The sequence below is a fragment of the Amphibalanus amphitrite genome, unplaced genomic scaffold (genome assembly GCF_019059575.1).
Source record: "Amphibalanus amphitrite isolate SeventyFive unplaced genomic scaffold, NRLGWU_Aamphi_draft 001057F_arrow, whole genome shotgun sequence".
NCBI classification, from domain to species: domain Eukaryota; kingdom Metazoa; phylum Arthropoda; class Thecostraca; order Balanomorpha; family Balanidae; genus Amphibalanus; species Amphibalanus amphitrite.
In genome coordinates, this window is record NW_024882551.1 from 206,413 (window position 1) to 230,100 (window position 23,688).

General features: G+C 48.3%; 1 protein-coding gene across 8 annotated transcripts; it reads right to left on the reverse strand.

Moving 5' to 3' along the window:
* Positions 1-54: 54 nt before the first annotated feature.
* LOC122369634 lies at positions 55-11,848 on the reverse strand. 8 transcript variants are annotated; one of them, XR_006254438.1, is made up of 8 exons: positions 11,792-11,848; positions 8,818-8,839; positions 7,337-7,456; positions 3,577-3,712; positions 1,932-2,040; positions 1,430-1,549; positions 694-953; positions 55-535 (listed from the first exon to the last, which is right to left on the reverse strand). XR_006254438.1 is itself a non-coding variant. In XM_043344526.1 (7 exons), exons 3-7 carry the CDS (start codon positions 7,404-7,406, stop codon positions 780-782), a joined length of 609 nt encoding a protein of 202 aa, XP_043200461.1. In that variant the 5' UTR covers positions 7,407-7,456; positions 8,818-8,839; positions 11,792-11,848; the 3' UTR covers positions 55-779. The 8 variants fall into 8 exon arrangements, 7 of the variants coding, with proteins under 7 accessions (XP_043200461.1, XP_043200463.1, XP_043200464.1 ...); XM_043344526.1 differs by having other exon boundaries at positions 55-953; XM_043344528.1 differs by lacking the exons at positions 8,818-8,839; positions 11,792-11,848 and adding an exon at positions 8,150-8,213 and having other exon boundaries at positions 55-953.
* Between the last annotated feature and the right edge of the window lie 11,840 nt (positions 11,849-23,688).

Sequence of the window (23,688 nt, forward strand, 5' to 3'; positions counted from 1 at the left end):
GGAAGCACTGCTTACCCCATCGGAGCGGAATCATTGTGTAACCATTCCACCGTGTTCTCCTGACACCTTTTATTTGTTCGTTACATACTGGCCTGCGCCTCCGACGCGGAAGCAGCCTGATTATATACAGAAGTCCCACATATCACAGACACGTGCTACATCTGGTAAAGCACGCCAACAATCCAATCACCATAGTCACCACAGCCACGGCGAAACAAAGCGAAGCGAAGGTAACACTAGTCGCGCTCGCATGAGGAAAAAACAAGCGAGGTACAACAAAACGGTTGAATCCTACGTAGATGTAGGTTCACAAATAATACTTTTCTGCAGGGAACAGACTAAAAAGAGAAATAATGCTATCATATGTACCTAAGTGTAGACACACTGAACCTCGAATACACACCGTGACGAATCAAATGGCACGATTGACTATACGAGTAAATAGCTGAGGTGTATTATTATACTCCTCCAAGCGTCAGTAATGATCGTAAAACTAGGCTTACTTCAGCCGGCAAGCATAAGCATTATAAGCGCTATACTTTGTTCCGTTTCAAGTTTGCAGCCGAAGTGCCCTGCTGAAAGCAGTGCGTGATTTCTGTATAGACAACTTTACATTTTAAGACGCAAATTTTTTAGCGGAGGAGCGATCTGCCGAAGAAACTCCAACTGCAAGCTTGATATGGAACAGACTATAGATATTGTCTCCACTGGCGCTAGTGAAACACCACAAAGACCTCGCAGCGAACCCCGGCACGGGTTAGCGATAGAGGTGGGCCGCCTCAGTACTTTTCACAGTCGGCCGAAGAGTACTGAGTACAGACGCTGTCGCTGGTATTCTCCGAGTACATCGGGTCGGCCTGGTCCAGCCCAGAGCCCACGATCAGGTTCTTCATGTTACAGAAGTTGGTGCCCTTGTCCAGGTAGGCGTACCAGGTCTTGGAGCGCGAGTACCCCTGGGGGACAAAATGAAACAAAGGTAGGCAACCATTTGACAACAAAATTCAGCTGATGTAGGGTAGAGCTGCGCTTAGTAAGCCGTACGTATGAATCGATGACTGTAACGGGGGAGGGGGAGGGGTGGAGGCACTGGAGCCACGGTCCGTGACGTGTCATCTGTGGCAGTTTGTGGAAAGAAATGGATACACGATCAATTTGGTATCCGCCCCCTTTCAGCCCGCCAGTCTCAATGCATGAGGCCAAGAACACGACGTTGGTGTCTAACAAACCTCGTAGTCATGAAAGCAGCCTCAAAGTTCCACTTGTTCCATTCACAAATAATCGTAGCATTAGTACTAGCTGCAATTCACGCATATCAAACTAATTCCAAACATTGCTGTCAACGCATCAAGTTACATGTGTTATTTACATTCAGCGGTAAGAATTTGCACCAAGCCCGATCGATATCTCGCCGGGGGGCGGGACGTCTTACCTGCATGCGGCAGGCGCCGGTCGCCGAGCCGTTGACGAAGGTGAACGTCAGCTCGTCCACGTAGTGGGAGACGGGTGTGGTGTGGGTGCCCGTGACGGTGTCCCCGCTGGCGCTGATCAGCTGTAAGGGAGAGGGGGTGTCAGACCGGTAGGGCAGATCTAAGGCGCTGTCAACTGCGGATTGGAGGCAGACACTGGAGGCAGACACGGCTTTTAACTGACTGAGGTGTCAAGTGTCCTGAGTGGCGTAACGTACTTCTTTACGGCTTCTTGGGACTTTGTAGGGTATCTACTGAAAAACACGTCGTGCGTCTGCGCAAGAGACAAGTGAAAAACGAAAATACAATACTGTAAGCTTGATCAATTACGATCATTGACGGCTGATCATTGATGTAAAACAGTAAGTCGCCTTACGTCATGCAACGCTCAACCTGGCACTGGCACAATTACCAAATCATCATCTGTTCCTATTACCATCTGCATACACCGCGTGTGGCGCTCACCTGGTAGAGACACTTTTCGCCGCCGGCGGCACAGCCGTCCTCGCCCTCCCAGGCGCGCATCTGGTCCACGATCGACGTCATCACATCCTGACACGGCTTGCCGAACGTCCTGCGGGCGCCGACGGCCCAGCGTCAGCGGTCGGTGACGTCAGGGGCGTTAAGGGTAGGAGTGTATCGGACATTCAGGTCATAGGCAGCAATGTCACAATTTAAACATGTCTATGAGTATGAACGTCACGAAAGTAGACGTCACAACTCACAAGTATGAGTATCATGTCACGAATATGAAAGTTACATCACCAGTATGAACCTCACACATATGAATGTTTCGTCAGTGCGAAAGCCATGGGCACAAGCATCGTAGACACGCGCTGGACTGAGGAGGGGTAGGGTAGATGTAAAACATCGACGGTCTCTTTAGAGGCTTCGCCAAGGTGAACAAGCAGGCGCGGGACAGTGGGGCTTCACCGGCTCCAGGGATCAGTCCAATACAAAGAGGTGGTAAAAGGATGACAGAGTCAGACAGCGCATAAGCGGAGCTCAGTCCAAGCCGAGACTCGATAGCATACAGCTTATGTACTTATGCCTGCTTGACATATGCTTGGATTGATTACTGTACTTAGCTGGTCTAACCGCGAATCAGTGCTAAACAATCCCACATTAGCATAAATTACACAATAATACTACGCCATTTCAAAAAGCTGGGGCTAACTTGGCCTCATTTACAAAGAAGGATTACGGCGGCATTCCATCTAACATGGCGTGCTCACAATATAAACCACAAAACTGAAATGGCTGCATGACAATTCAGAACAGGTCAAGGCAAGATAAGCGATCGCTGGGGGCGATCAAACCGGTTCTACACATATGTAGTCCGGCTAAACGGCGGCACACCCGTAAATGGCACATGTGCACGCTGCATGAGCTGAAGACTCGGCTTTGACAAAGCTAGCACAGTAGGGGCTGGGGCCTCTGAGGCCTGACTGGGACCTGTTCTTCGGTACTCCTCGCTTCACCAAAATCCAATACGATTGGGTTTTAGTTTCCTTGAACCAGGGCTGCGGAGTCGATGGATTTTCGGCGACTCCGACTCCGGCTTTCAAAAACCAGCTTCGACTCCGACTCCGACTCCGGGCAGAATTGTCGACTCCGACCGACTCCAACTCCCGACTCCGACTCCGCAGACCTAGCAGGGCTGCGGAGTCGACAGATTTTCGGTGACTCCGACTCCGACTCCGGCTCGGGTTTCTAAAATCGACTCCGACTCCGACTCCGACTCCGGTCACAACTGTCGACTCCGACCGACTCCGACTCCGACTCCGACTCCGCAGCCCTGCCTTGAACTTAAATAGCCGTAATTGTATACCGGGAATCCGTGAAAAGCGACGGATTCCCGGTCCCGGTGCCTCCTCCCGTTCCGTTTCCCTGAACCTACACGTCTTGCTAAGCCCTCGTTCTACAGCCCTCCATCCACCACTCCCACTCACCACACCCTCCGCTCCTCCGAGCCCACTCCTCACTCACCAATCCGCTGACAGGAGGCGTACCTGACCCTCCCCAGTTCCACACCCATTCGCCCCTCTGAGCCCCCGTCTGACTCACCAGTCTGCCTGACAGGAGGCGTGCCACGGGTAGTCTGACTCACCAGTCTGCCTGGCAGGAGGCGTGCCACGGGTAGCCGATGATGGAGAACGCCGAGACGACGGTGATGCCGGCCAGGACGACGACCACCACACAGGCGGTGAGGAGAGCCAGCGCCAGCGACTGGCAGCAGCAGCAGCCTGCGCAGCACAGACACCGGCAGCAGCGCCGTAGACACATCAGAACGGCGAGACGGGGGTGAGGGGAGGGGAGGGGAGAATGAGGGTGGTAGGGAGATGGGAATTTGATGGACGGTGAACGGAGCTCTGAGGAGGAAGAATTAGTCTAAGAATCTGAAATTCAGTCTATAAAACGCGACTAGGAACGGCACAGGTAGCAACCTGCCGAGAATGAAGGACGGCAGTGTTCAATCGCAAGGAAGGAACGCACAGCTGTCGAGCAGGTCCGAGTCTGAATAGCCGGTGGCCGGACGGAGTCGCCACAGGTGCTATCTCACGCACTACGCACAAAGAGTCCGACTCCACCGCCCGAGACACCCTCGCACGGAGCGACACTATGAGAGTGTGCACTACAGTTACGATCACTACGCTGGAGCTACACAGCGAGCTTGCAGCGCGCGAGCTCACAGGGCGCGAGCTGGCAGCGCGAGAGCTCACAGCGCGCGAGCTGGCAGCGCACGGTCTGTCTGCGGCGACTGGGGAGGTCGGGTGTCCGGAAATCGATAGTATCTCCGGGAGAGGAGCACGGACGATCTTGGCGCGCGGCGAATGGCAGCGTAAACACAGAGGGAGGATTGCGGAGTGAGGAGGAAAGAGAGTCAGACTGGCACGGTGCTCGGTGGCCACCCTGGGTCCAACTGGCAGATTTAGGACGGCCACAGCCGGTCAGCGCTGGATGTCACACAGGTGTCGGCAGCGGCGTAACCAGACAAAGAAAATGGGGATGTAGAAAGTAGAAACACAAAGGACACGAGAAGGGACGGCACATCAGCAAATCACAAAGGCAACAGCGAAGGACTTTGAAATACATGTTTGGTCAAGAAATCACCATAGGGATAATTAAAAATTCAGTACCTATCTTATAAGCCCCCCCCCCCCGATTATGAAGGGAACACGTATTCACCCCGACTCCTGGGTGCGCCCCTGGTCGGGGGTGGTCAGGTGTACGTCATTAGGCTCATTTCCTATAGCGCCGCAGCCATCCCCAGTCCCCACGTCAGCAGTTTGTGCGCGGTCGGTAGGCCAACCGTATCCACTATGCATACAGGACGTTCGTTGTCGTGATAAGGTGAGTGCGATCTTTGTCACAACTCACAGTTACGTAAGATTGTGTATCAAGATGATAACAACCTTCAATTATGTAAGCTCGAGTTCAATATTTGTGTTTTATACCGACTGAAGTTAGCACAATCACAGGCTCCATTTAGCACCCATGTATAAATCACAATGAAGCGGGCTAAGTTGGCGGTGCATGCAATCTCATGGATGGAGAAGACTGAATCAGATCCGAGCACCAATTGTAATTCCAAGAAAATCGAGCTAAGGGCGGTCTCCAACGCGAGACGTGGCAATCTTGCATTTGGAACAGCTCAATTTCTTACCTGATTTCTTGGCCGATCCAGCTTTCTTAGTATCTTTCGACATCGCAACGTACTGAATGTCGGTCATCGTCCTAAAACAATATTGCTAGCAGTCACTCTTGTATCTGATCTATAAACAGCGAAGTCTGTATTGCAAGTCGCGCAGCCTTGTGGTGGGGTCTGCAATATGGCTTCTTCAGAACAAAGCGCAGAGCGCAGCCGGCCTCTCGGACACTGACACGACCCGTCACTGCCCATCGGACGCGGCTGGCGGCGGTCCGCGCCCTATCAGTGACTCAGAACCACGCTGTCCGACGGAGACCTTTGGACCTGAGCTGTGTTTTAGTCCACAGGAGACAAAACAGGACCGCTGAGTAACAAACAGGGGGGGGGGGGAATGACACAGATGTTTTTGTTCGGTTGTTAGGAAAGCACGTGCTCCTTCAACGAAACAGAACAGTCTAAAAAATATAATTGCCACACCGCTACATGACCTAGGGTCTAGGGATCCACCTAACGATAAAGATCATCTGGTAATGATGCGGTGCAAGGAAACACTTTCCCCAAAGCCCCTTCACCTACTACCGGCTCGGCGTTGAACCAACTCGACGGCCTATGCCTCAGATAGCGCACAACCTTTTCCCATAGGTTGCGTTAGCTCGATGCGCAGTTTTTCTTTCTAGTGCTCCTTCAGGTCAGAAAAAAGTCTCCATTTATTCGGGAGCTCCGTCAGCTCGGCGTGAAGCCTACAGTTCTCCAAGAGCTCCATCAGCTCGTGTTATAAAAGTATGCAGCTCCCAAAGAGTTCGGCCAGCTTGGTGAAGTCTGCACTCTGCAGCTCCACAGGAGCTCCGCCAGCTCGGTGTAGAGCCAACAGCTCTACACGAGCTCCGACAGCTCGGAATCGAGTCTGCAGCACCCCAAGAGCTCCGTAAGCCTCTCTGCACCGCCAACGACCCACCGGCGCGGTGGTCAATGGCCGCCGCCGCCGGCACTTCACGTCCTTGGAACTAGCTATTCCGGCCTATTACATATTACATAATCCGGGCTACCGAATGCATAATGCATGCCGGCCCCGCGAAAGGACTGAACGTTGGACACGCGAGTGGAGGAAGTCGGGCCCAGCCGTCCCGGTGTCAGAGAGGCATGCGATCGAAGGCACCAGTAGCCATGCTTTTGCAGCTTGTCATACTATTAACTATATCATTTTCGATTCAATTAATCAAAGTCGTGAGGCTAGCCAATAAAAATTATCTCCTTAGTTGCAAGACGGGGTCATCCCGTCAGGAGCCAACTCCAAATTTCATCATCAGCGCATGAATGCTGATCAAGTGACTAGTGTAAGGGCCTTCAACCCTAGGATTCCAACACTCGACCAACTCAGCCATGGGTTTCAAATCGATGTCGGTATGTGTGTATATTTGCATCATATTCACTTTCAGATACATGCATTCAATTCGTTCCGAATATCGCTGACCTTGATCTGATCGACATTCCAATTTCTATTCACATTCGGCACCAGTTTATTTGACAATGGTGCACATTGACATTCACAGTCAGATTCAAATAGGTATTTGCAGAGCATAATAAAACAGTACTAATGTTTAGTATTAAAGTGGGTCATAAATGTTTCTAGCATCAATAACATACAATTCCCATGTAAAATGCTTGAATTTGGAGGCCAAGGTCTGGTTAAAGATTGTCAATTTAGATTGAAACCAGGTCTGAAGCAGGGACTAAAGAGTCATCTGAAGATTTATGACCTTTCTGATTTGATCAGGATCTTGACCTTGAACAGCCTAGTTGGCATGAATTTGCACTTACTGAATTGTGCTTAATTTGAAAGATATTGTCTGATTCAGCCATTAGGAAACATATGTTCAATTTCAAGCTGTGCCTTGATCTTGATGTCATAATATCTCCAAAACACAGGCTACAAGAATGCTTCATATGCATTTCATTCAGACCTCTCCAGTACCTCCTTGTGCCAGTTGGTCTGGGTCATATTCATTCAGTGTAATTTTTAAAGTTCAAACTGGATTCCCTATTACATGAACCATACAGCAAGAAGTTCACTCTTGCCAATCTTGTATTTGTGTGCTTATTTATCAAATTATCCCCCAACAGGCCATTGTTGCTCAATTGGGCAGGCTCTTTCTCTTTGCAAGGTTTCAATTTCTATTTGTCAATCTTCTCAGCATATTGTGTGTTAATACCTACTCACCATCAGATCTGTCTGATGTTCGGAGAAGAGGTGTTGTCTCTTGAGGGATGGTTTCCTCCCCCTGAGGCATCTTTTCTCCAGCTGGCTTCCTGTGAGTCAACAGTTTGGTGCAATTTCACTCTGAAAACAATAGGGGAAGGAATTAAGGGGCCAAACAAAGCACACTGAAATAGGTACAGCCCTCAGCAGACTGCATGGTAGGTATTCTTTTTTTGACAAAACCAATCATAACTCAAAGACTATACTTTCAGTCAGTCGGAACTCATTGCAAATAGATGCTCCATCCTCCACTCCTTCGAATAGGTCTATAACTTAATGAAGTATGCGCCTTGTGTGGCAACAAAATGCAAAAGTTTCTTTGGGGGCAAATATAAACTTTTAGGCTTTGTTGCCAAACTAGATGAAAAATGAGTATGGTGATGATGCCAATCTAAGATGTGGAGTCTCGCGCATCTAATAAAGAAGTGAACAGTTCAAACGAAGGTCTTTGATCAGATTTCCGAATGACCGATAGCATAGTATTTGCGTCATTCTCGTTTTTGTCAAAAAAAGAATACCTACCACGCAGTCTGCAGAGGGCTGTACAAAAAAAAAAACAGCGGAGAGGGGTCAGGGGGCTGGGGGCTGATACGGGAATCCCCACAAGTGCTCTGCAGTCTGCCGCGCGCCAGCTTTCGTCTGGCGGATGAATCAGCGAAAATCCAAGGAGAAATTTTGTTAAAGGTAGACTGCCACCTTTTTTCCACAAAACGGTTTTCACTAGAGCTGAGCCACCTATGTCCCAGACTGAAGTCGGTTTTCCGAAATTCGAACCCGTTTGCGAGAAATCGGAGATCAAAGCAGATCAAAGTTCAGTTTGATGCCATTTTTTTAGTCCAAGAAAACCGACATCTCTACTGTTTATCGATAACTTTGAAACATGAATTTTCTTATCTTTTGGTAAATATATGTCAAAACTTTGATTGTTTCGAGATCAGAGAAGAATTTTGGAGTGTCAAAATAAAAGTTAAACTTATATATTCAGTAGTTCATTTTTTCCAAAAAAGTGTGGGAAATGGGGTTTAACATGGGCCAGACCCTGATTCCAAATGAGCCATGATTTTTAAATGTTTTACGAACTTAAATGCAAAATAAATTAAACATGGCCAATTTCTTATGAAATCATATATTAGTAAATCATAAAATACCTTACTTTTTCAAATAAAATGTAATAATCTTATGACCTTGAAGTCTAGTGATGTGTAAACATTGTCGCTAGACATTAACCGATTGATAATTGTATGATAATCGACAATTTTTTTTCGCGATTTACGTGATGATACTTTGTCAGGTGAATTCTAAAATTTTGTTTTGTCCAGGGAATAAATCATAGGCCGATCTGAGAAAACTTTTTGAAGGTGGCAGTCTTCCTTTAAGTAAGGCCATGAGTGAATGCTAAGCGTTTTCAAGTTAACAAACATAAGCAAACCGCAACAACCTACCCAGAATCCACGATAAATGGTCCTCGATCACAGGGGAGCAATGCCGCTTCAATCCTATTGGCCGTGGTGTCTAACGGTGGCGGCCATATTGCGCAGACCAAGAACCGGCCGCCGCCTGTGTTGAGGAATAGGGAATTCGGGACCTCGAGTTACGTTTGCGGCCGCCGCATCCGTTACGTTCAAGTTACGTAGATACGGAACCCGGCATCTTACGCAGAATTGAGTGGGGAACACGATCGTATCTTCAGAATTCCTCAAATTCACTCGCCGGACCTACATTTGCCCCGGCCGAGGGGGTTGATTGAACCCACCTCGCTAATGCGCCGCTAATTTAACTAGAATTAAGCGGTAAAGTGGCCGTATGCGGCAAAGTATAATGCAGAGTGACTGGTAGGAACCCGCTGTAAAGGTCTCAGGTCAACCGGTGACCTCTGAGGTCAGGTCAAGTAATCTAAGGCAAGGGTTCGTTTTTTTTTGTAAATAACTTCGCCAAAAATGGCCGTGGAGCCGCGATTTTGGCATCATCGTGTTCAGCTAGCTCAGGCGCATCGAATGATATACTTTTTGTTCGGTTCAGGTCAACTTAGGGTGTTGACCTCATGTCAAGGTCAGGTCAGCACCCCCAGGTCACGAAGTTGGTCGAAAGAGGTCATGTCGCATATCATTCGATTCGGCAGGTCTTCCTGAGTCCATTGGTGGCTTTCCCGACTCGCTAGCTCAATTTGATCGGGAGTTATTGAAGAAAAATTGTGACCCTTGTGACGTCACAAATGACGTCACGCAAGAGCAACAATGTAAATATGAAGCATATAACCTTGCAAGGAGTGCATGAAATCATGATTCTATATGCTTGAGATAGTTTCAGACATAGACCCGGGAACAGGGGGGGCAGCGGGGGCGCTTGCCCCCCCAACTTTGGAGCCGAGGGGGCGGCGCCCCCTCAACATTGAGGCAGCTAGAAAAGGTCTTTCCTCCCTTTTCCGGATTTCTTTTCTTCTTGTTTCCTTTATACATCTAAACATCAACACACGGCATTTTCCTTGCCATCTGAAATGGTTTCTGCTGATACAGTATCGATTTGATAACATCTGCTATTGTCATCCCACTTTGATTTGGGCCTGACCTTGGCCATAAGCTTGGCAGGCCAGTTTTATACTGGACCATTTTGAATCAACTTTGAGAAATGCATAACGTACCTACAACGGTGGTAAAATCGTTGCTTTAGGTATAACGCAGTTTACCCGCTCCGGGGGTGTGAGGGAGGGGTGTGGGGAAATGAGCGCACTGACGTGGCGCCCTCGGAGGGCCGGTATGGGATTAAAGCTCAGCGACACTAAGGGCTTGTGTGTGTGGTGCCTTCGGTTATCGGTAGCACCCTCAGAATCACCGGCGTAGGGCCCTCAGAGCCGCCGGTAAGGGGCCTTTAGAGGCACCGGTGTGGGGCCGTCATGCAGGTGCCGGTGTGGGCGCTCAGAGGTGCTAGTGTGATTCTCTCAGAGGCGCCGATGAGGGTCCTTACAGGCGTTGTTGTGGGCCCTCATAAACGCTGGTGTGGAGCCGTTGCAGACGGGTGTGGGGGCTTTAGAGCTGCTGACGCGAACTCTTTACAAGCCGGCAGGGGGTCTCAGTGACCGGCAAGGGGTCCTTAGGCCGGCAGGAGAAGTCCTGTGGGGTCCTTAGAGACCGGCATGGTACTGTCAGACGCCGGTGGGGCCCTCAGACTCATCGGTGTGGGACCCTCAAAAGTCACCAGTGGGTGGCCTTCAGATGCACAGGTGTTGGTTGGGTCCTCAGAGCCGCCGATACAGGGCTTAATTTTAATAGGCACTGGTGTAGGCACTCAGAGTTGGGGGGTGTGAAACCCTCAGAGACACCGGTGTGGGCCCTCATAGGCGCCGATGAGGGCCCCATAGTTGCCGTTATGGGGCCCTCAGAAAAATAAGTGTGGCCGACGGCGGCTGTGCTACAGGGGAGTGGCACGACTCAACCAGCTCAAAGTTGACCCAATGGTGTCATCTTTCAGAGCTAACGCTATGAAGGTGCTGCGAGCAATGCCTGAACAAGATGCTTAGATTGTGTGTGTCTATGTTGAGCATACGTACTGTGATTTGTGAATGCGTGGATGTGTGCTCGATATACTCCCCCTCCCCATGATATTCCCCATCGTATGACGTGAGCTTGTGAAAAGCCACTCCAATGTGTGGATCTGGCTCGAATATATCTGTATCTGTATCTGTATCTGTATCTGTGGGACCATCACAGGCGGGAAATGCCCCTAGAACTGGCCCCTCATAGGCCGGTAAAGGACTCTCAGAGGCCAGTAACGGGCCTTTGGAGACCACCGAGGTGCCCTGAAAAGGCGCAAGAGGCGCTCAGAAGCCGGCGTGGGGCCCTTATGGAGATCTTAGTGTGGCTATTTAGTATTTAGGGCCCATGAGGTGCTCTAACGAGCCCCATGGGGCGGTCAGCGGTTTGACCTTCAGCGGTCAAATGGCGCCGCAGGGCCCCTCGGACCCGAAGGTCCCTTTGAACCCAATGGGGGGGGGGGGGGGTACGCCTCCCCTTAGACCCCTAGCTACGCCACTGTTTCATATGCATCATGTCAGATATTTTAGGCTCGCCCCCCCAACTTGAAAATCGTTCCCGGGCCCCTGGTTTCAGATCATTTTCGGCGCCAAAATAGCAATTTTCATATTTCCCCATTCACTTATAAGGGTTTAACGTATTAGTTCCTTATATCTGAGGATTTTTTAGGATTTCATCTTGTTCTCCATTCAATTCTGCGTAAGATGCTGGGTTCCGTGTCCACATAGCTTGAACGTAACGGATGCAGCGACCGTAAACGTAAATCGAGGTCCCGAATTCCCTATTCCCCAACACAGGCGGCGGCCGCTTTCTGGTCTGCGCAACATGGCGGCACCGTTGGACACCATCTGGCGGCCGATGCGCATTCCACATTATAGAGTTCAGTGTCCTCGATGAACAAAACGCGCACCCCAGCGCCACGGTCACTCAGCCACGTTTGTCGAAATGCGACAAAACAAAACAATGTGCAGCCATGGCTAGAGGTGACGGTTTCACAAACAAATCAACTGCTTTCTTTCTAAATGTTCTTTTAAATTTACCTTAATTTATAAGCTTATGTGATGTTCATATTATTTTCAATATTTGAAAAATAGAATATACATTACTTGATGCATATAAAATTAAATAGATATGATGAGCCGGGACATAATTGGCATTACTAAAAGCAAAAATATTGACATAAGTGACATCTAGCAGCAGCAGCTGAACCTCTGCTTTAGGCTCCTGTGCTAGAGGACATGACAGTCTTCACCAAGGCTGCTTGGGTGGGTAACCAGACAAAGGATCGTAAAAGACAGGCAAGGGCGCAGTGCGCACACAAGGGGGGGGGGGGCACACGGGCCCGTGTCCCCTATTCGAGTTGGGGGGCCCAACTCGAAGGATTAGGGGCCCATTTGAGGCGGCCTTAAGACCGCCGAACTCGGCCGAAGACCGTGTAGGTACATACCTAACAATGAGCTGACTGCTGAAATAATGATTGAAAAGACTGGGAAGGCCCAGCTCACTCCCCAGCAGGACCATATAGTCCATCATATGCCCAGTAGCGCAGCCAGGGTCGTTGTGGTGAAATTTCAATGGCCCTTAAAATCAGGGCATATTTTAACAAATTTTTACTGCGTCCCAAAGTTGAGCAGAGGGCACGTGCTAGGTACGACTAAGAGCACAGGGCAAGGAACAGAATAGGGCACTAAGGAGGGCAGAAAGCAAGGCACGGCAGGTTACAGGGCATGGCACAGGACATTTTAGAGGGAAGGTTACAGGTCAGGGCACGCAGCAGGGCACAGGTCAGGGAACCGGACAGGGCACAGGGCAGGGACGCAGTAGGTCAAATCAGCAGGGGCTAGGTCCCAAGGCGAGGGGGCCGCGTCCCTCAGATGGCCTCACAGGGCCCTCATATGGCCTCAAGGGGCCCTCAGCTAACGTCAAACGGATCTCAGAGGGCCTTTAAGGGCGTCAAAGGGCTCTGAGCTGACCTCGCATCAAACGGCCCTCCGAAGGCCTTAAAGGGTCCTTAGTTGGTGTCAGAGGGCTCCAGCTGGTGTCAGAGGGCCCCCAGCTGGTGTCAGAGGGCTCTCAGCTGGCGCCAAATGACCATTAGAAGGCCTCAAACGGTCCTCAGCTGGAGTCCAACGGTCCTCAGCTGGCGTCGAGTGGCCCTCAAAAAGCCTCAAAGGGCCCTCATATGGCCTAAATGGGCCCTCAGCTGGCGCCAAACAGACCTCAGAAGGCCTTAAAGGGCGTCAAAGGGCCCTGAGCTAGCGTCAGAGGGCCCCCAGCTGATGTCAGAGGGCCCTGAGCTGGCGTCAAACTTTAAGGGCCCTTAACTGGTGTCAGAGGGCCCCATAGTTGGTGTCAGAGGGCCCTCAGTAATTGGCGATGGCGTCTAATGGCCATCAGACCAAACGGTCCTCAGCTGGCGTTCAACGGTTCTCAGCTGACGTCAAGAGGCCCTCAAAGGGCCTCAAAGGCCCCTCAGCTGCTGAAAGGGCCCTTATAAGGCCTCAAAGGGAACGACTCCTGCAGTTACCCGAGTGGCCCCCATTTACTGAGGGGGCCCTGGTTATTTAATTAAGGGGTTTCTGGTTAGTTAAGGGGCCCCTGATTATCAGATGGTCCCCTGGTCACCTGGTGGGCCCCTGATCAATTGAACACCCCTGGTCATCTGAGAGGCCCCTGATTCCCTGAATTTTTTCCTTTTTTTGAATTTTGAAGTGATTCCCTGATCACTTGGATTCAATGACATAACCAGGGAGCGAGGGGGTACGTGACCGTTCTCGGGTTTGGGGTTCCTTCGAACCCGAGGGCCCCAGCGGCGCCAATTGGTGGCAGAGGGTTCGCGCTGGCCGCATTTTAACTCGGAAGGACACCACAGGCCTTTTGAGAGCACGTTATGGGCTCCTATGTAGCCACACTTATCTCCATAAAGGCCCAATGCCGATTTCTGAGAGACCTTGGCGGCCTTTGAGGGCCCTAGTAACGGCCAATGAGGGATCAGCTGCAATGGCTCCACACCCGTCTGTGATAGCTCCACGGCCCACACCAGTGTAGTTCTAAAAGCCACAACGGCACCTGCGAAGCCCCTCACGCCCCCAGCAAACATGCCCACATGGGTCCCATATGGGGTGAACATGGGCCAGATGGGCCCACGTGGGACATGGGCTACAGATGGGCTACCCATATGGGCCCCATATGGGATAAAAATGGGCCAGATGGGCCAAACGCATGCATGGGCTGGAGATGGGCATCCCATGTGGGTCCCATATGGGGTGAACATGGGCCAGATGGGCCCACGTGGGACATGGGCTACAGATGGGCTACCCATATGGGTCCCATGTGGGCGCCGCGTGGGTCCCATATGGGGCCTACGTGGGCTGACCCATATGGGTCCCACGTGTCACCCACTGCCATTCCCATGTGGGACCCATATGGAAGAGGTGGGGGGCCCATGTGGGCCCCATATGGGAACCATGTGGGCATGTTTGCTGGGCCACCTCCAAGAGACCCACACCCGCGGATGACTCGCGGGCCTACATCGGCGGCTCTGAGAGTCCCCACACCGGCGCCTCTGAGGGACACGTACTAGTGACTCAGGGCCTCTTAACAGCTCCTGAGTGTCCTTGCCAGCCTATGAAGGGCCACTTTCCACTTTCAGGCCACTTTACAGGGTCACACACATGCCAATGATGGCCCCACCAGCGTCTCTGAGCCCTAAGACCCCGCAACAGCGCCTGTGAGGATGCAACAGCATCGCATCTGACGGCCTATTACCGGCACCTCTCAGCGCGCCACACACTGGTGACTCAGAGGAGCTCGCTCGCTTCGCTCGCTCGTAAAATACCATGCACATTAGGCACACTCCTCGGGCATAAATGATATTTTTACTTGCCAATTTTCCACATTTTCTCAGGGCAAAGACCATTTTTAAGAGGCCGGTCTGCCAGTGGACCGAACCCACCGTGCCCCCTCTCCCATCGAAAGGTTCTGGATACGTCCCTGCCTGGGCTGACCCCGGACCCCCGGGTGACTCGCGGGCCCCTTCAAGAGCAGGTGACCCCCTCTTGGGCGAAATCCTGGGTACGTGTCTAACCCGCGCCCAGATGGGGTCTGCCGAGCAACGCGGTCTGATGGGGGGGGGGGGCATTTTGGCCCCCCCTCAGATCTCGAGAACCACGCAACATAGCGACAAGCGGTAAACGGTGTTGGATAGCCCCAACGGGGAACTACCTTGTGACCCAATTTCATTGACCTCGGTCAAACCGATGACGTCACAGGTCAGGTCAAAGGTCGAATTTTCACCGTTTACAGGCATTTCAAGAAATGCGTTGTAAAATCGAGTAAAATGCATTTCATTGAAAATCATCGATGGGGAAATGTTCTTCAAACAAATATTTTGCTATTTGAGGTCACTGATACCAGGTCAGGTCACAGAGGTCAGGTCACTGGGGGGTCACAATATGAAAGTGTCGTGTGATACATGTTTTATGGTCCATTTTACATGACAAATGCGATTATGTGGGTCAGACAGACTTTTAGGGCCAGCTTAGGTCACGTTTTGGTCAAGGTCAGGTCAAGGTCAGGTCAAGGTCAGGTCAAATTAGGTCAAATTTCAAAGTTGATATTTTTGCATAAAATGGGTATCGATTCGATGCAGCTCGTCACGGGGAGTTCAATGGTGGTCTCCGTTTTGCGCTACAAGGTCTAGAATTGCTAAAAATTGAGTTCAAAAATTTGACGTCATCAATTTTTAACAGTTTTTTTGCTATAACTTGGCCAAAAAAAGAGGTATCGATCTAAAATTTGGTATGTATATCGAAGAGCGCAGGGAATATCACATATATTCCGGTTTTTTCGAAATTCGAAAATTTTTTGGAAATTTTTTGAGTTTTTCTAAAAAAATCAATTTTTTTGATTTTTGGGGGTCAAAATCCCAAAATTTCGAAAATCCGAGATAGCAGTTTTGTAGCGCCGTTTTTTCTCTATACAACCACATAAAGAACTTTAAAATTGCTTGTTAACTGTAGAATTTGTGAGCGTTAAAAATGTCATGTTTTTTGCTCATTTTTACTCGAACATGACCTCAGTTTGACCTCAATAACTCCTGACCTGAGGTGACCTGTGACTTGAAATTTTGTGTGAAGGTGTGAAATTGATGCCCGGTAAGGTACCCAAAATTCGTTTTCTCGCTATTTAAGAAAAACCACAGGGGGGGGGCCAAAATGCCCCCCCCATCAGGGCGCGGGCTAACGTACGTACATACATACATCGTACATAGTCCTGTTGATTTGATTCATCGGTTAAACATTGAATATAAGTTATGAGCTGGATCTCTGGTCTGTGATCTCGCATCGTATCAAATATATGTAATGGCATTTCATGTCCATGTGCCTAAATGAATATGCGAATATTCGTGAAAAAGGAGCTTGCTGCTGCCTGCTCCCGCTCCCACACATCCGGGGCGAACGGTGACCGACCCCTGCTTCTAGCCACCCGGGGCCGGTCGGCCGGCCGGCAGTCAGTCGCTGCCCGGGGCTGATTTCCGAGGGACTTGCAAAAATGCTTAATTAACTGAATGTTTTACGTAAAGCTAAGATCATTAGGTATATGTACCGACTCTGAGTCGCATTTGAATACAACATTACAGCGTAAAAAGTATCAAAAATGTTTTGAAAATTAAGCTAGTACCGAAATAATTGTTTTACCATGCATTGATAAAGCTCAAAGTTCAAACCAACCAAAATATAATCCCGTAGACCTTTTTTTTGGTGGCGGGGGGGGGGGCCTTAGGCATGGAAGGGGGCCCAGTTCGCAGGTCGTGCCCCCCCCCATTCAAAAATCCTGTGTGCGCGCCTGACTGGGCAGGCAAAGCAGAAGATCGTATGGCAGAAGATCGTAGGAAGTTGATCGTATGCAAAAGATCGTAATGGATAAAGATCATACGACATAATGCTTGTATGGACAAAAGATCGTATTCCCTAAAGATCGTCAATGAAAATGATCGTATGCCAAAAAGTCGTTATGGATAAAGATCGTACGACATTATGTTCGTATGGACAAAAGATCGTATTCGCAAAGGATCGTCAAGGAAAATGATCGTATGCCAAAAGATCGTATGAGATAAAGATCTTACAGTCAAAATATGGTATTCACATGGTGCAGCCCAACTCCAGCGCATACAAAGCTTATCAATTTCTGTGTTCGCGTAGTAGGTAAGTGGCCGTCGTAAGCTCGACCATACATTGATGTTATTTCAGCGCTTACTATAGATGGGTAATAGCTGAAGCTTAACCCGCGCCCCACTGGGGTCTGTGTACAACGCGCCCTACTGGGGGGGGGGGGGGGGCTATTCCTAGCCCGCCCCTCCCTCCTAACTCCGAAACTACTGGGCCGATCGTCAAAATTTAAACAACATCTGATAGCCCCGGAAAAGCTGTCGAACGAAACCTAATTTCATTGACCTCAAGGTCACCGATAACGTCACAGGTCAGGTCAAAGTAAGAATTATCGATGTTTGGCTTGTTCACATTTTGGGCTCTGGCTACCGTCTTACACGTCAGATCAATCTGATTTTTGGTTTACACACTCGTGAACAGATGCTTTAGATACCCTGAGGGTACCAAACTTGTACCTTGATTTTCAAGTCAGGGTCAGGTCATCACAGGTCACGGAAATCTTATATCATTAGTCGGTCACGTGACATATGTTTTATGGTCCATTTAGTCCATAGATTTCGAATTCGGTGTCGCCTGTGTCATTTGAGGCCATTTTCATCTGAATATAACTGAGGTTACTTTCACTTTCAGGTAAAAAGGTCAAATTTTAAAGTTGAAATTTTCAACAAAAAACATGTCTATCGGATGCAGTTTGAGCTCAGGAACACGATGGTGCTATTTATGTTGGTGTATGATGTCAAATTCGTAATGAAAAAATTGATTGGAAAAATTTGAAATTGTGAAATTTTTGCTATAATGCGTATAACTTGGCCATTTTAGTAGATATGTGGCTAAAACTTGCTAAAGTAAGTCATAAGTCATAAGTCATATTTTTTTTCGAAAAGTCAAAAACTTTAAAAAAAAGATAAAAATACAAATTTTGAATATTAATTATAGGGGAAAGTGGGGTAAGACGGGCAGGGTAGGTAGGACGGGAACCCCTTCTGCAGACCAAACCAATAGCGCTACGAGCGAGAAAAATTAGGACCAGAATTGCCTTTCTCACTACACACCACCATTGAAGTCTGGTGAATTTGTGTTCAGTCGATAATCTCTTATTTTGATTTCTCTAAAACACTCATTTCATTGAAAAAGCTTTTGTATGCAGCACTATAGAGTTAAAAACTCGCAATCACTTGTGGTACACTCATGTGCCACCAGTGTTCATTTACCGCGTATTTGATAGGTCTGCATCAAATTGTCCACAGAGAAAAATCGTGCTGAACTTCTGACATTGAGTTTGGGGTAAGACGGGCAACTATGAATCCAATGGGTCTGTAATGGTGAAAATATTTTTGTTGCTGTAGGAAAAAAAGAAGCATTTCTAATAAGAATATCTTCGATTCCAATACTCACAGACATGTTAGCAATATTCCTTCGGCAGAGTTTATTCTCGAATAATGAATGTGAAAAACGGTTCACACTTCATGACTTCTGAACTAGGGCCAATATACGAGCATACGTCTTCTGCACGAATCTCGTATACTGCCATTTCCGAAGCACTTGAGACCAACGAGCGACTGTATCAATGCGGCTAATCTCGGGCATTTGTTGCGAGCTGTGCTGGTCGGTGAAAGAAGCTGGCCGTCTTGCCCTACCCATGTGACCGTCTTACCCCATGGGGGTGGGGTAAGACGGGTTTTTGCAAGGTTTTGCAAAAATAGCTGCAGTTTATTTGTTGAATCAGGTCTAAGCCTCATCTTCTGGCAAATGGAAGTAAAATGTCTAAAAAAGGTTTTCACTCAGTTTCCCGTTTCAATGATGTTTCTAACCGGCCGAAAAATGGCTCCAAAGTTAAGTTGCCCGTCTTACCCCACTTTCCCCTATATAATTTTCAAAATTTTCAAAATTTTCAAAATTTTCAAAATCCAAGATTGCAGTTTGATAGCGTAGTCCATTCTGAGTTCTCTCAAGCAAAGAAATTGGATCTAGCTCAAAAACTGAGCTCTTGGGAGCGATTTCCGTGGTTCAATGTTTTGCGTCGAAATCGGCCGAACATGACGTCACTCTGACGTCATTTTCGGCCGACCTCTGATAGATGCAAAGTTCAAATTTAGACACGATGTGTCAAATTGATGAAGCCAAAGATACTGAATTTTTGGCGGTAATACGTCAAGCAGTTTAGAAGTTATTGCAGAAAAACGGGAGGGGGCTATGAATAGCCCCCCCCCCCCGTTGGGGCGCGGGTTAAATTTCCACATTGACAGAAAGGACTCAGCTGTCCTGTTCCTTTCTTTGAGGCTCTAGCCTAGCACATGGGTGTGGATGTGTATTGTGTATGCATCCCCAATAATGCGTCTGCAACCCCAAAGGGGCACTCTAAAGCCCCCAGGTGCACAGTTGCCATCACCCGGCCCTCGTCTAACTCCAGCGACACGTCCGTAGGGCATCCTGACCGACGACTTTCGTAAAAAGCACCAGTCTCGACTCTCTTCAGTTTTCAGTGTCGGTGACACTGCCATAACCTCTTCACGTCAAACGATATTTTCTGCCCTCAATGATGAAGGGGCGTGTCTTTTAAGTTTCATTTCCAGCTATCACGCCTACACTTACCCAACTTTCCTGGATTTTTAGACTGATACCTACCCGAATACAATCAGGCCGTTGGTGGTCTATGGTATGTCTCTCTTGTCCTTAGTTGCTTCCAATACAGCTCCTAATAAACGGGCACAAAAAGTAAACATATGTTTGGAAACGACATAGTCTGTGGCTGTGCTCCTGCAAATTACACCTTTCTAAAAACGACAGCCACTGGATATTTGTTCCTAGTAAAATTACACTCCATAGTTTCATCATGTAGCCGCATTAAAGGCTACATCAATGCCTACAAACCCATCCATTCTCCACAAAGTAGATGTGATGCATGACAGTGACACGATAAAAAGGCATAGAAAACTTGTCAGGTCGACCTGTCCCAGGGAGATGGATGCCAGTGTGATAGCTTCTGACTTGGCGGGGTGTTCCGGTTTTAATGAGCCGTCTCTCCCTTCTCCAATAGGCTACATTCTTCCCGATATTGCGTTTCGAGTTATATCAGCCCGCACTGGCCTTTTTGACTCTGGTTACTGTTAACGCCAGACCCCTTGAGACCCTAATTTTTCGCGATTACTTTTAAATGCGTGAAGGAATTTCAACCAAGCTCAGGACATGGCCGTTTCAAGACAGGCCGAAACTTTTACAATTTAGATATTTTATCGCCATTTCAATATTTCAGGCACTTGTCATTGACTCATAATGTTAACTGTTTTTCCATCCTGGATAGAGGCTTTCTACGTCATATGACATTAGGCTCCGCCCACGACTGCGGCATTGACCCGTGCCCATCAGCGACCTCTGTACAAACGACACCCCTGCCATCTGTGAAGGACTATGAATTTCGCTGACGCTTCACGTGCTATGAGTCAATTGCAGCAGACGGTCAAGTAAATGTTAGGCTCTTGTTGACTCTTGTATATAGGACCAAGAGGACCATCACTCCTCAACCTACTACTCAGTCGTGCTTCGAACAAACGTTAACGATTCCTAACAAATACGATTTTCGATGTAGGGTATCTGTTTGAAATACGAGCGAGCCGTATGACGTGAAGCTCAGGCAATTAACTTATTATTGCGTTGTTCGATGGTTGCATAGCGATGTACAAATCGGCAGCTACTTGGTGACATCCGACATCCCATCATCGCATTATCTGCAACGCCATAGGCTTTAAATACAGGTGAATGTTTCCTAACCTTATGTCAGTTATATGCCATCTGCCCGTCATATGCAGCTTATATATAAAAAAAAAATATCAGCGAACATATCAGCATTGTAGAAGCAATGCGCATTGAGCATTTATGACTCCTTAGTCATCATGTCGCTCTCTGGGCACTGTCAGCCAAGACGCTACGCACAACTCCGCCGGCTTTCGGCACCGCTCGACCATGGATGAAGGAGAAGCTCGACCGTCGCCCGTCCCCGCTCCCCGCCACAGCGAGAGTGACCGCGCGCCGGCCCGAAACCGCCGCAGGCCAAGACCACAGAGGCGGGGCTTAGCTGTGACGTCATAACGTATCACAGACTGACTGGTGATAGCCTCTACACACCGGATGAAAATCTTGCTCGAAATTTAACATTACGAGTCAATGACAAGTGCCTGAAATATTGAAATGGCGATAAAATATCTAAATTGTAAAAGTTTCGGCCTGTCTTGAAACGGCCATGTCCTGAGCTTGGTTGAAATTCCTTCACGCATTTAAAAGTAATCGCGAAAAATTAGGGTCTCAAGGGGTCTGGCGTTAACAGTAGGTTAGGTCGGATTGGTGGCGGCGCGTGTTGAAAGGGACAAGAGGATCCTGGGGAGGGAGACTCGGGGAAGAGGGGATGGAGGGAGGGGTCGAGGGAGGTCGGACTCCCGGCTCCTTCCGCGGCGTCGCTGTCTGTTGGCTCGGACGTGACGGACGATCGCCACAAACGACCTCTTTATGGTGTCATCCATCACCGAGAGCAGCATGAGCTGTGGCGCTGCCAGATGCTGCCAGATCCACCGTTTGTGTGCCAACAAAATGGCGGTCTGTCTTCCGCCGAGGGCCTAATGATGCAGGCAGGGGGTCCGCGGGGAGAAATATATCCTACAGACGCCGACACACAGCCGCCATTTCGGTGAATGCTGCACCATTTCTGCTTTTTCGGATGGCTGGTCTGAAAGGCTGCAGATCATAGAGAAGAACGTGTATCTTTTACCAGGGCTGTCAGGAAATGATCGACGGTTCTGTAGAGAAATATTGCGTAGTCATGCTAGTGGTTATAGCGGCGAGAGAGAAAGGAAAGAGCAGTCGAGAACATAAACATGCATATTATACAGTGCACGCTACTTGCAGAATCTGGAATCGCCGAAGACTTGTATTGAATTTTATTGACAACAAGCTTTGTTGTGCTCCCCACTTTAAATTGATTGACTTTGAAGAAGCAGATATGAGCTTCGGTTAGTCTTTCGATCCTACTTTTCATAAAATTAATGGCAAAACACTTAAGCGAGGCATTCAAAAACAATAGTGTGCCCCTGGTTCGTCATCTATGTCTAGGTAAAAATGACGCAGTTGCAATTATAAGGATATCTTTACCATCGTTACTGTACCGTTAGTCCGTCTTAAAAAAAATGGATACCTAGCTGAAAAGAGTGGGGCATTCCACGTCAAATCGAACAAAAATCGGCTGTTTTGCACCTTACCATCAGCGATTTCATTATAAATTTGTGACCGAGTTCCTGTGTGGCCCCGGACATTACATTGATGTTTTTTGCACATTCTGACCACAGGTCTTCTAAATATAGGGCATCAAATTTTTGCAAAATGTTGCATCTTTATATTTTTGAACGACCATAACTTTGGTTGTACTTGTTTGATTTGAATGAAATAAACCTTACTGTTTAGGTTATTTCTTAAGCATTTGTTTAGAATTGCACCTACTTAAATATATGACCTTGAAATTTGCTTAACTCTGTTCTTAAGCACAAATATTGAAATAGCAAAAAACACGTCACCTTCGATTTGGCTCATTTTCATATATTTTATTGCCTACCATATTCTTAGCAACCTGTGAAAAAATTAGAGTGGGCCATTCGTAAGTTTTGAAGAAAATTGCACATATGCAAACGTATGTTAGCACGCGCAGTGGAGGGGGAAGAACGAATTTCGCCCACCCCTCCTGTTTTTCGCCAATATCTCATAAGATTAATGCGAAATTAATTATGGCTACCTGTCAAGAATTGAATTGGACATCTCATCGTGCAAGCAATAAGAAAATCGGTTCACAACTGTTCTAGTAATAGCGGTGTAAAGTGAACATCCTGTCGCTGCAGCAACGCGGCGACTCGGCAGCCGGCGCCGACCGCTAGCCGCCGCCTGAATTGTAGACTGTGCCGGGACGGAACGGAACGGTTCCGTCTTTACATCGCGCTCCCTACCGCTGATTACGTTCGATTCGCGTCAAATTTTGTGAGAAGACTAAGAAATGTACAGGAAATCTTATGGTGAAAGAATTTTGAAAATCGGTTGGTAAACAATTGAAATATGAACGTGTAAACACAAAATTGTGATTGCTGCGTTTCCCGCATCGGCCGAGCCCGCCTCAGCCGGCGACATGTTACTCTTAGCAGGCCTCTAACTGCCATATTTATTATTGGATTAACTAGAAATTCCCCATACATACTAAAAAATGTATGTTCTTTCGTATAGTGAAGATCAAAAGACGTGAAGATATCGTTGCGTGATAATGTTTTCGTTGAATTTTCTTCATGATGCATTTCCACACGGCTCAAAATTCACCGCAAAATACCGTTTGCCTGAGACACTTTTACTATGGAACGTGAATGCTTCACTACGATGACTATGCATTTCCATTCTCGCAGAGTTTGGGATATCACTAATCAGCAATCATTCATTTCAGAAAGTGTACACAAGCAAGCATGTCTTGACTCTGTCTTTCAAGGTCACGCGCGGTTGCGTGATGTTGATGCAGGAAAACGGCGTTTGCCGCGAAAGTTATGAATGGCCCACTCCAATTTTTTCGCAGATGGTTAGGAACATTGTGACGGACATA

Bases quoted from the DNA above. Each gene is read 5' to 3' on its own strand.
- LOC122369634 (XM_043344526.1), bottom strand. From the start codon at position 7,406: ATGCCTCAGGGGGAGGAAACCATCCCTCAAGAGACAACACCTCTTCTC. The intron at 3,713-7,336 runs GTGAGTAGGTAT...TGTGCTGCGCAG, and splicing joins AACATCAGACAGATCTGATG to GCTGCTGCTGCTGCCAGTCG. The intron at 1,550-1,931 runs GTGAGCGCCACA...TCTCCCTTACAG, and splicing joins GCGAAAAGTGTCTCTACCAG to CTGATCAGCGCCAGCGGGGA.